Consider the following 13,509-nt stretch of genomic DNA (forward strand, 5'->3'; position numbering starts at 1 on the left):
CCCTATGTGGCACCCCAAGGATACCCAGAAAAGTGACGCCTAAGCTCAGAGTCAGGAGTAAGCCCTGAGCACAGTTGAGTACAGCCCAAAACAAGTACAGTTCAAAACAAGGAAGAAAGAATGAATGTGCATTTTACTTTTATATTTTAAAATGCATACTTCTGGGGAGTCAGAGATAATACAGTGGATAAGTACTTGCCTTGCATGTAGCTGATCCAGGTTCAATTCCTAGCACCCCATACAGTTACCCAAACATGCCAGAAGTGATCCCTAAACACAGAACCAGGAGTAAACCCTGAGCACTACTACCAGGTATAACCTAGGACCCCTCCTTTAAAGAAATACATATTTCCTTATATTACAGTAAAATAAGTGAAAGTTAAATTTCTTCTATTCTAACACTTTACTTACCAGAAGTCAGATCTTTGTAGTTTTGCTGGTTTGTCAAAACCTGAGTAAGAACAGAGCGCATTGCTCCGCCCATTTTAGTCAGATCTTCTAAAAAGGAAATTTGAGGTTCCAAAAGCTGAAGCACTTTGTTAAGTTCTTTTTCTGATGGTACATCAGCTGCTTTAAATTAAAAAAAATATATATTAATTAACTTTCTTTAAAATAAATAACAATATTTTACTTTAAAATTATAAATGACTTACATGACAATATTTTATAATCAAAAAAGTTAATGTAAGAACAGTTAAAATGGGGTCAAAGCAATAGCACAGTGGTAGGGCATTTGCCTTGCATACAGCCAACCCCAGAAGAACACAGGTTTGATTTTCAGCATCCCATATGGTCCCCCACATCTGCCAAGAGCAATTTCTGAGCTCAGAGCCAGGAGTAACAACCCCTGGAGAGCTGCTGGGTGTGGCACAAAAACAACAACAAAAAGAACAGTTTAAAATACAGCCATGTATCTTGAAAGAGAGAAAAATATACACATCTGCCCCTCAGTAGGTAGCTCTACTAGAGAATAGCATCATTTAAGACATGATTGGATGAGAAAAGAAATGACTTCATAAGGTATTAAGCATTTAAGAAGCATGTAGACATTAAGATGTGTAAATATAAAAGATAATTTTCAAAATTAGTGTTTTTAAAAATAGTAAGGTCACTTCCTAAAAAGAAACAACTCAAATAGAGTCACAGTTTTGTAAAAATATTAGACAAAATTATGTCAGCACTAAATTTAAACCTGTATTACAAATAACATACTGTCATATTCCAAAAATACAGAATCCTATTACATGACTAAATTGAGAAATAACTACTTTCGAGGACCAGAGAGAGAATTTGAAAGACTGAGCACATGTTTTCAAGCAGGAGGTTAAGTTTGATTCCCTAAACCAAATGGACCCCAGAGTGCCACTGATCCATGAGCAAAGAGCCTCAAGAGAAGAAGTAAGGAAGAGGGGCAAGGTATAAAAGGGGGGAGGGAAAAAAAAGAAAGGTAAGCAGGGAGGAAGAAATGAAAGAACTGTTTTCGAAGCATGTACCTAAAATAATTTATAATTACTAAACAAGATATGCTTATCAGAGCTTTGAAGAAAGAAAAAACTTCAGCAACAACTGAGAAAAAAATTAGTAGGAAAAAGATGTTTTAGTGAAACTAAGGTCTAAAAGTAAAAGTAACTAGGGAGATTTAGAGCTTAACCTAGCTTAGCTTTATGTGTTTAGTTTAAATTTAAAATTAAGGGCCAGAGTAGTAGTACAGTGGGTAGGACACTTGCCTTGCATGCAGCCGTTCGATATCTGGGTTCATATCTGGCACCATATATGATCCCCCAAGCATGCCAGGAATGCTCCCTGAGCATAGAGCCAGGAGTAAGCCCTGAGCACAGCCAGGTGTGTCCCAAAAAAAACAAAAACAAAATTGTAAATTAAAAATAACACATTTAAAAAAAATTTAAACGAACACATATAAGGAAGTTAATAGAGTAATAGGGGCTCATGTATCCAGGAAAGAGGACATTAATTTTACTTAACATTTATTATGCATTTATTATATCACTGTTTCTCAAAGTGGGTGATACTGCTTCTGGGGGTACTGGAACACTGGGGCTGGTGAGATGGGTGGTAGAATGGACAACTTAGTCTTGAGTACAAAAGGGGATTTCATTTTGTTTGTTTGTTTAAAGAAGGTAGATTAAGGGTGGTACTTAGACTCATTTTTCCTTGATAAGGGGGGTGGTAGGAAATTAAGTGAGGGAACCTCTGTACTTAGGGACTAAGAAGCATAGGAACTAAAGCATCATTTCTACTTCTAAAGTACATACATACAGCCTAATCCAAATGGAATTCTAGATAAAGTTCTGAGACCCACCAAAACACTAAATTCACAGTTAGATAGCTAATACTGTATATGATATTCTTCCCCTCCCCCATGATTTAATACAGTAACAGCATTTATTTAATATTTGTTCTTGAAGGGGGCCAGAAAGAATAGGAAAAACGTATGCTTTACATAAAAAAGGACCAGATTTGGATTCCCAGCATCACTGACACCTCAAGGAGTGCGCCTCCCCTTCAAAAATAATTTGTTGGGGCCAGAGAGATAGCACAGCAGTAGGGCATTTGCCTTGTATGCAGCCAATGCAGGACAGACAGTGGCTCGATTCCCAGCATCCCATATGGTCCCCTGAGCCTGCCAGGAACGATTTCTGAGCTCAGAGCCAGGAGTAACCCCTGGGCACCTCTGGGTGTGACCCAAAAACAAACAAACAAACAAAAAAAAAAACTTGTTCTTGTTCTTGGTTTCTAAGTGCTCAGACTTGAGTTCACACATGGTTAAGGAACAGAGGGTGAAAGAAGAAATGAATCACGTCAACTATAAAACTGAAAAACCTACAAAGTTCCATTATCCCTTTTTTTCTTTTGGTTTTTAGGCCACAACCTGCAGCTCTCAGGGGTTATTCCTGACTCTGCCCTCATAAATTACTCCTGGCAGACTCAGGGGACCACGTGGGATGCTGGAGACTGAACCTGGATCAGCTGTGTGCAAGGCAAAGCCCTATCCTATGTGCTACCACTCTGACCTCAAGGTTCTACTATCTTATGTTAGATTATTATTATTACTTCAATTGTTTTAATCAAATTAAACAAAGAGATCCAATATTTTCTATCCTGTACAGACCTAAAAAACTAGTACTTTGGGCCCGGAGAGATAGCACAGCGGCGTTTGCCTTGCAAGCAGCCAATCCAGGACCAAAGGTGATTGGTTCGAATCCCGGTGTCCCATATGGTCCCCCGTGCCTGCCAGAGCTATTTCTGAGCAGACAGCAAGGAGTAACCCCTGAGCAACGCCGGGTGTGGCCCAAAAACTAAAAAAAAAAAAACAAAAAAAAAAAACTAGTACTTTGCACAAGTGGTAGTAGAGGAAAATTTCATGAAGCTCATGAAGCTTATCTTACAGGAAGGAAAAAGGTACTTCCATTCATTCTTTTACGTTTTAAGATATGACAACAAATAATTATCAAAACTATAGCTTTCATAACTAAAATGTCCCCAAGGAAAAAACATATAGTATAATTTTATATAAACTACTCTGATTAATCTAAAAGCAAGTGTTTTGGTTCTCATAATAAATTATTTCTATCAATATGTCTTCTGACACTAGACACATATAATCATAATAAAAGTACACAAAGTCTGCTCACTAGTATAGGAGAAATAATATGGAACTCAGATTCAACATACTAATCTCTAGTTCCTTTATTCCAAAAAACAATTATTTGGGGACTAAGCCAAATTAATGTTCTGTAAGAGATGTACTCTATGAAGAAGTTCTTAGTAAAGGATTGTATATTTTTCTTAAATTACAAAAATAAGAAAGCAATTCCTGCAATGAATATAGGTGTAAGGAAGGGGTTTTTGTATTGTATTTTTGTGTTCCTAGGGTATATTCCTAGGAGTGGTATAGCTGGATCATATGGGAGCTCGAATTCCAGTTTTTGGAAGAATCTCCATATCGCTTTCCATAAAGCTTGAACTAGACAGCATTCCCACCAGCAGTGGATAAGAGTTCCTTTCTCTCCACATCCCCGCCAACACTGTTTATTCTCATTCTTTGTGATGTGTGCCATTCTTTGTGGTGTGAGGTGGTACCTCATAGTTGTTTTGATTTGCATCTCCCTGATGATTAGTGATGTGGAGCATTTTCTCATGTCTTTTGGCCATTTGTATTTCTTCTTTGTCAAAGTGTCTGTCCATTTCTTCTCCCCATTTTTTGATGGAATTGATGTTTTTTTTTCTTGTAAATTTCTGTCAGTGCCTTGTAAATTTTGGAGATTAGCCCCTTTATCTGATGGGTACACCTATATTCATTGCAGCACTTTTTACCATAGCAAGACTCTGGAAACAACCAAGATGCCCTTCAATAGACAAATGGCTAAAGAAACTGTGGTACATATACACAATGGAATATTATGCAGCTGTTAGAAGAGATGAAGTCATGAAATTTTCCTATACATGGATGTACACGGAATCTATTATGCTGAGTGAAATAAGTCAGAGAGAGAGAAAAAAAATGCAGAATGGTCTCATTCATCTATGGGTTTTAAGAAAAATGAAAGACATTCTCGCAATAATAATTTTCAGACACAAAAAAGAGCTGGAAGTTCCAGCTCACCTCAGGAAGCTCACCACAAAGAGTGATGAGTTTATTTAGAGAAATAACTACATTTTGAACTGTCCTAATAATGAGAATGTATGAGGGAAATGGAAAGCCTGTCTAGAGTACAGGCAGGGGTCGGGTGGGGAGGAGGGAGACTTGGGACATTGGTGATGGGAACGTTGCACTGGTGATGGGTGGTGTTCTTTACATGACTGAAACCCAAACACAATCATGTATGTAATCAAGGTGTTTAAATAAAATATATTTTAAAAAAAGAAAGTAATTCCTCACAATAAAGAAAACATGACATTTAGAAAGATGAAATAAAATATAAAATTCCCTCTATTCTAATGAGAAATAACTAGAAGATAAAAATGTGTGACATAGGGGGCCAAAGACATAGCATGGAGGTAGGGCATTTGCCTTGCATGCAGAAGAACGGTGGTTAGAATTCCAGCATCCCAGATGGACCCCCAAGCCTGCCAGGAGTGATTTCTGAGCGTAGAGTCAAGAGTAACCCCTGAGTGTTGCCGGGTGTGACTCAAAAACCAAAAAAATAAAAATAAATTTAAGATTATTTGTAGTACTTGATAGCATAAGTGCTCTAAAAGTAAAACCCACAGGATTGGAGATAGGAACATGATATGCTGAAACTACAAACAACTATGCAAATTGTGATTTGTCTGGATTGTTTTTATCTTTTAATAAATAAATGATAATCTCTTGATATAAAATGCAACAAATATCATTAAATGGTAAAAAAGGAACTGTAGAAGTAAATAAATGTATCTCTTGTATGGATACCTATGATTCATAGACAGAAAACTTTAGCTATGCCTAAATCCAAACATTTAATTCAAGCATATTAATCACAACTATAATTAAATACTAAAAATTGAAGAGTATGTCATTTGCATGCTTTTCTTTTCAACATAACATGATGCTTCTGGGGCCGGAGAGATAGCATGGAGGTAAGGCGTTTGCCTTTCATGCAGAAGGTCATCGGTTTGAATCCCAGCATCCCATATGGTCCCCCGTGCCTGCCAGGAGCAATTTCTGAGCATGGAGCCAGGAATAACCCCTAAGCACTGCCGGGTGTGACCCAAAAACCACACACACACAAAAAAAAACATGATGTTTATACTCCCTACACTTTATCTTTTCATAATAAATTATAGAGGAATGTGAGTAATTTGAGCAATTTGATTTGAGGAAAATTAAAATATAGATAGACCTCTGAAAAATTGAAATGGTAGTTTCTCTTCTAAGATCTAATTTAAATTCAAACATTTCTATGAGTTTACATTCTGCTCTAGCATAACAAAATTGCAAACATTATCACTTTAAGTAAATAAAATAAAAATGTTCTCATCTACAAAAGACTAAGTTTGATTTTAAAAATCTATAATCCTGGGGACCGGAGAGAGAGCACAGTGGTAGGGCATTTGCTTTGCACACGGCTGATCCAAGACAGAAGATGGTTCAATTCCTGGCATCCCATATGGTCCCCCAAACCTGCCTAGAGAGATTTCTCAGCGCAAAGCCAGAAGTAACCCCTGAGCAACACCAAGTGTAATCCAAAAAAAAAAAAAAAAATCTATAAATCTAAGAATACAAAGTGATGAACTGTGTCTCCAATAAATTTTCTAAGAGATTATGATGCTAGTTCTTAGTCCCTATTATTTCATAGAGAAATGATTTTTGTGAGATGACTATGAATCAAACAATGCTTTAAAAATAGTATTTAGGGGCCGGAGAGATAGCATGGAGGTAAGGCGTTTGCCTTTCATGCAGAAGGTCATTGGTTCAAATCCCGGTGTCCCATATGGTCCCCCGAGCATCCCAGGAGCGATTTCTGAGCGTGGAGCCAGGAGTAACTCCTGAGTACTGCGGGTGTGACCCAAAAACCAAAAAAAAAATAAAAATAAAAATAAAAAGGGCCCGGAGAGATAGCACAGTGGCGTTTGCCTTGCAAGCAGCCAATCCAGGACCAAAGGTGGTTGGTTGGAATCCCGGCGTACCACATGGTCCCCAGTGCCTGCCAGGAGCTACTTCTGAGCAGACAGCCAGGAGTAACCCCTGAACACCGCCAGGTGTGGCCCAAAAACAAAAACAAACAAACAAACAAATAAATAAATAAAATAAAAAATAAAAATAGTATTTAAGAGGTTGGAGAAAAAGCTCAATGGGCTGGAATGAATGTTTCACATTCAGGAGGCCCAGATTTGATCCTCACCACCAAATGGTCCCCCAAGAAACACTAAGAGAGTTGAGCCAGGAGTAGTTCCGAAGTACTGAGTTAAGAATAGTCTCTGAGCACTACACAACACAAATTTTAAAAACAAATTTTAAAAAGTGGTAACTAAATGGGGCTGGAGAGATAATGCAACGGTAGGATGTTTGCCTTGCACATGGCTGACCCAGGACAAACCGCGGTTCAATCCCCAGCATCCCATATGGTGCCCCGAGCCAGGAACGATTTCTGAGCACATAGCTAGGAGTAACCCCTGAGCATCACCAGATGTCCCCCCCCCAAAAAAAAAATGGTAACTGAAAATTCACCTCATAAATGCTAAACTTTTGATTGGGCACTTAAAAAGTGTAGTAACAAAGAGTTAATTAAACATACCTGGTTCATTATAGCCTTCTCTTAAGTACTGAATAAGACAAAAAATAAACCTTGGAAGAACAAATTCAGACATCATCAGTAAGTCTTTGGGAACACAGGGAATATTTGAACTTGATTTAATTTGATGTCTTTTGCAAAACCTGTAATACAAAAAGAAAAAAAATAGTGATGTTTAATCTACCAAGAATATATGACTTTTATTTACTAAATCCATAACCAGAATATATGCCAATATCAAAATTAATGTATGATTGCTTTATGATTTTTAACCACCAAGTTAAAATACATACTTTAAATATATATTTTATATTTATAATCAGTATTTATAATCAAAATGCTGCTGATGCATACTTCTTCCTAATGAAGTAATATATTACAAGATGCAAAAAGAATACAAATAGAAATCTCGGGGCTGGAGAGATAGCATGGAGGTAAAGCGTTTGCCTTTCATGCAAGAGGTCATCGGTTCGAATCCCAGCGTCCCATATGGTCCCCTGTGCCTGCCAGGAGCAATTTCTGAGCATGGAGCCAGGAGTAACCCCTGAGCACTGCCGGGTGTGACCCAAAAACCACAAAAAAAAAAAAAGAAATCTCACTACAGATTTTATAAATTTTAATTGTGATTTATTTTTCCCTCTCTATGGGAAAGCGAAGAAGCAGAGCTGACAAAAATCATCCCATCCTGTGTGGATGAGACCAAGGTTTATATTTGCAGTAGTATCACACTAACCTGGCAATTTAAGCCACTAAGCCATTTTCCAGGTGATGTGATTTATTATGATCTGGTACATTATTACTTCCACCCTTTAAAAACCACTAAAAAGTGGTTATTTCCTAAGAACCTGTATTTTCCATTCCCTAAATACAGTGCAAATAGTTTTTAAATGGTCTTTAAATTTAAATTATCTATGAATAATTTTCCCTAATAAAAGATAAGATTGGCTGGATTCACTTATGCTTGATGCTTTTATGTTTTTAGTTTTTTGCATAAGGAAACTAAAAAGCTGTCCGTCCCCCCACTCCCCTCTTAGTTTTAGGGCCACATCCAGCATATCAGGGCTTACTTCTGGCTGTATACTCAGTAATTACCCCTGGCTGTACTCAGGGAACTATATGGGATGCCAGGGTTTAAACTCAAGTCAGCCCAAATGCAAGATAAATACCCTACCCAATAGTACTATCTCTCCAGCCCAAAGTTTTTGTTTTTTGTTTTTTTTTTTTAGTTTTTGGGTCACACCCGGCAGTGTTCAGGGGTTACTCCTGGCTGTCTGCTCAGAAATAGCTCCTGGCAGGCACAGGGGACCATATGGGACACCGGGATTCGAACCAACCACCTTTGGTCCTGTATCTGCTTGCAAGGCAAACGCCGCTGTGCTATCTCTCCGGGCCCCCAAAGTTTTTTTGGTTGGGGTTTTGCTTGGTTTGGGGTTTTGGTTTGGGGTTTTTTGCTTTTGTTTTGTTTAGGGCCACATTCCTCAGAGGAGCTGGAACGACAGTACAGCAGATAGGGTATTTGCCTTGCACAATTCCAACCCAGGTTCTATCTCCAAGGCCCATATGGTACCCATATGGTACCCTAAATCCCCAAGCACAAAGATAGAAGTAGGCCTAAGAAACTCAGGGCTGAGTCCTCCTAAATAAAAACTTTTAATTTAACTACAAGTGACTAAAAATTGCCCAAAGATAAGTATACAGAGTCCAATGAAATACCATATGCTTCCAAGAAACAGAATCAGCATCCCCAAAAACTTTCTTCTTGTCTCCATAGTAAATCTAAATGACTAAAAGCAGAATTCCTGAACTCTGAGAGAGTTAAGAATGGAAGAGGGGGGGCCGGGCGGTGGCGCTGGAGGTAAGGTGCCTGCCTTACCTGCGCTAGCCTAGGAGACGGACCGCGGTTCGATCCCCCGGCGTCCCATATGGTCCCCCAAGCCAGGAGCGACTTCTGAGCGCATAGCCAGGAGTAACCCCTGAGCGTTACCGGGTGTGGCCCAAAAACCAAAAAAAAAAAAAAAAAAAAAAAAAAGAATGGAAGAGGGGGCCCGGAGAGATAGTACAGCGGCATTTGCCTTGCAAGCAGCTGATCCAGGACTAAAGGTGGTTGGTTCAAATCCCAGTGTCCCATATGGTCCCCCGTGCCTGCCAGGAGCTATTTCTGAGCAGACAGCCAGGAGTGACCCCTGAGCACCGCCGGGTGTGACTCAAAAACAAAATAAACCAAAAAAAAAAAAAAAAAAAGTGGAAAAGGGGCTGGCGAGGTGGCGCTAGAGGTAAGGTGTCTGCCTTACAAGCACTAGCCAAAGAAGGACCGCGGTTCCATCCCCCGGCGTCCCATATGGTCGCCCCAAGCCAGGGGCAATTTCTGAGCGCTTAGCCAGGAGTGACCCTGAGCATCAAATGAGTGCGGCCCGAAAAACCAAAAATAAATATATAAATAAATAAAAATAAAAAGAATGGAAGAGAAAGAACAATAATAATATATACAATTATGTAAAAATTTGAATAAAGAAAAAAGGACTAGGGAGCAAAGAAATAATATAGTGGGTAGGACCTTTGCCTTGCTTGAGGCCAATCTGGGTTCAATCTTTAGAATTCCCTATGGGTCCCCAGAACCCACCTGAAATAATTCCTGAGGGCAGAGCCAGGAGTAACCCCTGAAAACAAAACAAACAAAAAACAAAACCCCTAAAAACAAAACAAAAAGGGGGATTCACTAATTCAGTTCCAAAATCTCATATATGCACTCATCTGTCATTTTTTTCTACATGCACAGTTCTAATAAGTATGGCTGAATTAAAGTACAGTTTCATCCCATTTTTAAAACTGTGAGATTGAATGAATAAGAAAAAAAACTTGAGTCCAGAGAGAAAACACCAGGTAGAGGACTTGCCTTACACACAACCAACCCAGGTTCAATCTCAGCATGAGCACTGCTGGAGTAATTCTAAAGTATAAAGTCTAGGAGTAACCTTTGAGTATCACTGGATGTAGCCCCAAAACTTAAGAAGGGAGAGACTTAAAATCGCATCTATATAGGTTTAATATTATTTGATGAAACTAAAGTGTATGAAAAGAAAAACAGGACCAGAGAGCTGTGGTACTTGCCTTATATCTAACTAGTGTGTCAGGAGATGGGGCACTTGCCCACATGTGACAGGATAATATGATATTTGCCTTGTATGTAACTGCAGCAGCCATAAGCCTGATTCAAATGTAAATATTACATTTGTTTCCCCAAGCAATACCAGGGGTCACTCAGAGCACAAACCCAGGAGTAGCTCCTGAGCACTTCTGGTCTGGCCAAGAAAGAAAAAAGACAAAAAAGATGTATGAAAACAAAAGCTTCTTTTGGTTTTGTTTTTGTTTTTGTTTTTGGGTCACACCTGGTGGCGCTCAGGGTTTATTTCTAGCGTTGAATTCAAGAATTACTCCTACAGGGGCTCAGAGGACCATATGGGATGCTGGGGATTGTACTCAGATTGGTCACATGCAAGGCAGTGTCCTACCCACTGTGCTATTTATTGTTCTGGCCCTGAAAAACAAAGTTTCTATATTCAATTGCAGAGTATTTTATAAAATCATATGACTTAAAAAATTGAAAGAAATGTATGTCTTAAATTTATTAAATTAAGTAAATAATTATAAATTCAATATTCAAAGGTTAAAAAAGAAGACAGCTCAATGCCAGTGATGTGACTCAAGGGTTTGTAAAAGCACATGCCATGTATGTGTAAAGCATTGGGTTTGATCCTGAACATTACTAACTATGGAGCTGAAGGCCCTGAAGCACCAGACTGGTTGTCCTCAGGCCCTGGAATGCTATTGCTAGCTGGCAAGTCAAAGTATTGTCAGGAGTGACCCTAACCACCTATTGGAGGTCCCTCCAAAAAATAATTCCTAGTGTTTACTAATGTGAAACTTGATATTACCTTAAACCTCTATTAGCTATTACTCCAAATAACTTTTTTTTTTTTTTTTTGGTTTTTGGGCCACACCCAGCAGTGCTCAGGGGTTACTCCTAGCTGTCTGCTCAGAAATAGCTCCTGGCAGGCACGGGGGACCATATGGGACACCGGGATTCGAACCAACCACCTTTGGTCCTGGATCGGCTGCTTGCAAGGCAAACACCGCTGTGCTATCTCTCCGGGCCCATACTCCAAATAACTTTAAAGTTATCACTCACCACTTTCACAATGAAAAATCAGTAGCATCTCAAGAAGTTCTAAACAGGGGCCAGACCAATTGCACAGCAGTAGGACTTTTGCCTTACACTCACTCAGCCAATCCAGGATGAACCTGGTTAGATCCCCAGTGTCCCATATGGTTCCCAGAGCCAGGAGTGATTTCTGAGTGTATCACCAGGAGTAACCCCTGAACGTCACCAGGTGTGGCCCAAAAACCAAAATAAATAAATTAGGCTATATATAGTTACAGTATATATAACTATATAGTTAACTATACTAACCTGTTTCCCTCTTGGGTTCCTTATTTTGGCTAATGAATGGCTGCACCATTTTCCCAGGCATTCTTAAGTAACTCCTCCCTTTCTCCTTTCAAATGGCTAAACGAATGTTATGTTTATACTAGACCATGATAGCATATAAGGAAAAAAAGACAGTATTAAGGCCAAAACACAGCTACTAACAATTTAAATTTACCAATTCACACAGTGTGTTTTGGTCTAGAGAAGCTCTCAAAGTGTTAATAATCACTCAGAGGCTTACTGATGATTTTATTAGTTGGGAAAGAAGATATTAGTAAATTCACAAAAATCTAAAGAGATCATACAGGTACAGGGGCTACAGTACTTGCTTTGCATGCAACCAACCCCAATTCCATCTCTGGTATGGCATACGGTGGCCAAGCAGAGCCAGGAGTAAAACTTGGGGACCACCAAGTGTGGCTCAAAAGCAAAACCAAAAATCAAGAGCCCATGTCTCTTTTAGAGAAACCAACATTTTTCTGTGCAAATTAAATATATGAATTTGTGGCATTGAGAGTCTTTTTTGTTTGTTTGTTTGTTTTGGTTTTGGGTCACACCTGGCAGCACTCAGGGGTTACTCCTGACTCTACGCTCAGAAATAGCTCCTGGTAGACTCAGGGGACCCTATAGATGCCCGGATTCGAACCACCGTTCTTCTGCATGCAAGGCAAACGTCCTACCTCTATGCTATCTCTCCAGCCCCAGCATTGAGAGTCTTAACACTGACTCTGTAGAGCATGAATAAATAAAAGTGGTATGTTCCAATAAATTTTTTTTACAAAAATAATTCTACACCACACTAACTCCTACTGCTAACTCCTAGAAAAGTCAAAGGAACCTAAAGACAAAGAACATAAAATGTAAGTTATCTATTCCATTAGTCAAATCAATCCATTAATCTATTGGTTTCTTTTTTTTTTTTCTTTTTTTTTTTTATGGTTTTTTGGGCCACGCCTGTTTGATGCTCAGGTGTTACTACTGGCTAAGCGCTCAGAAATTGCCCCTGGCTTCGGGGGACCATATGGGACACCGGGGGATTGAACCGTGGTCCTTTCTTGGCTAGCGCTTGCAAGGCAGACAACTTACCTCTAGCACCACCTCACCTCTAGCGCCACCTCACCGGCCCCAATCTATTGGTTTCTTAGTTAAAGGAGATAAATATCTTAGACTGTAAAGAAAGTATATTTAAAATCAGAATCACTGCTTCAAAGAGCTAAGATTTTATCAACTAAAAAGTAAACAATTGGTAGTAAATTATGTCCAACATATGTCCTAGCACTAAAATTCTATGTCAAGACAAGGGATATGAATAAGAAAAAAAGTACTTACTTTCACATGCCTATGTGCTAGTTTCAATTCCGAACACCATTAAAAAAAATTAGGTGGAGGGGAGGCAGAGCAGTGGTGCAGTGGCAGGGCATTTGCCTTGCAAGTGGCTGACCTAGGACAAACTGCGGTTCGAAACCCCCCCCCCCCCCCGCGTCCCATATGGTCTCCAAAGCCAGGAGCAATTTTTGAGCACAGAGCACAGAACAACCCCTGAGCATCACCATGTGTGGCCACCCAAAAAAAACACTATGGGGGTGCAAAATACAGGCAAATGAAAGTGTGCTGGAAAGGTGGTTGGTTCGAATCCCGGTGTCCCATATGTTCCAGGAGCTATTTCTGAGCAGACAGCCAGGAGTAACCCCTGAGCACCACTGGGTGTGGCCCAAAAAAAAAAAAAACCGAAAGTGTGCTGGCTCAGCTATCTAAACAGTGGTTCATGTTTCAAACTAGTGTTTCAAA

The 13,509-nt window shown here is 39.4% G+C and overlaps 1 protein-coding gene across 1 annotated transcript in view; it reads right to left on the reverse strand.

Moving 5' to 3' along the window:
- Positions 1-13,509, reverse strand: part of UBR3 (ubiquitin protein ligase E3 component n-recognin 3) — a 175,430-nt gene that overhangs the window by 149,803 nt on the left and 12,118 nt on the right. Inside the window, exons 2-3 of the mRNA XM_049773377.1 lie at positions 7,239-7,378; positions 412-570 (exon numbers count right to left, since the gene is read on the reverse strand). Of these exons, the coding sequence (XP_049629334.1) occupies positions 412-570; positions 7,239-7,378 (299 nt within the window). The remainder of the gene's footprint in view (positions 1-411; positions 571-7,238; positions 7,379-13,509) is intronic.

This window comes from Suncus etruscus, chromosome 5 (assembly GCF_024139225.1).
Source record: "Suncus etruscus isolate mSunEtr1 chromosome 5, mSunEtr1.pri.cur, whole genome shotgun sequence".
In the NCBI taxonomy this organism is placed as follows: domain Eukaryota; kingdom Metazoa; phylum Chordata; class Mammalia; order Eulipotyphla; family Soricidae; genus Suncus; species Suncus etruscus.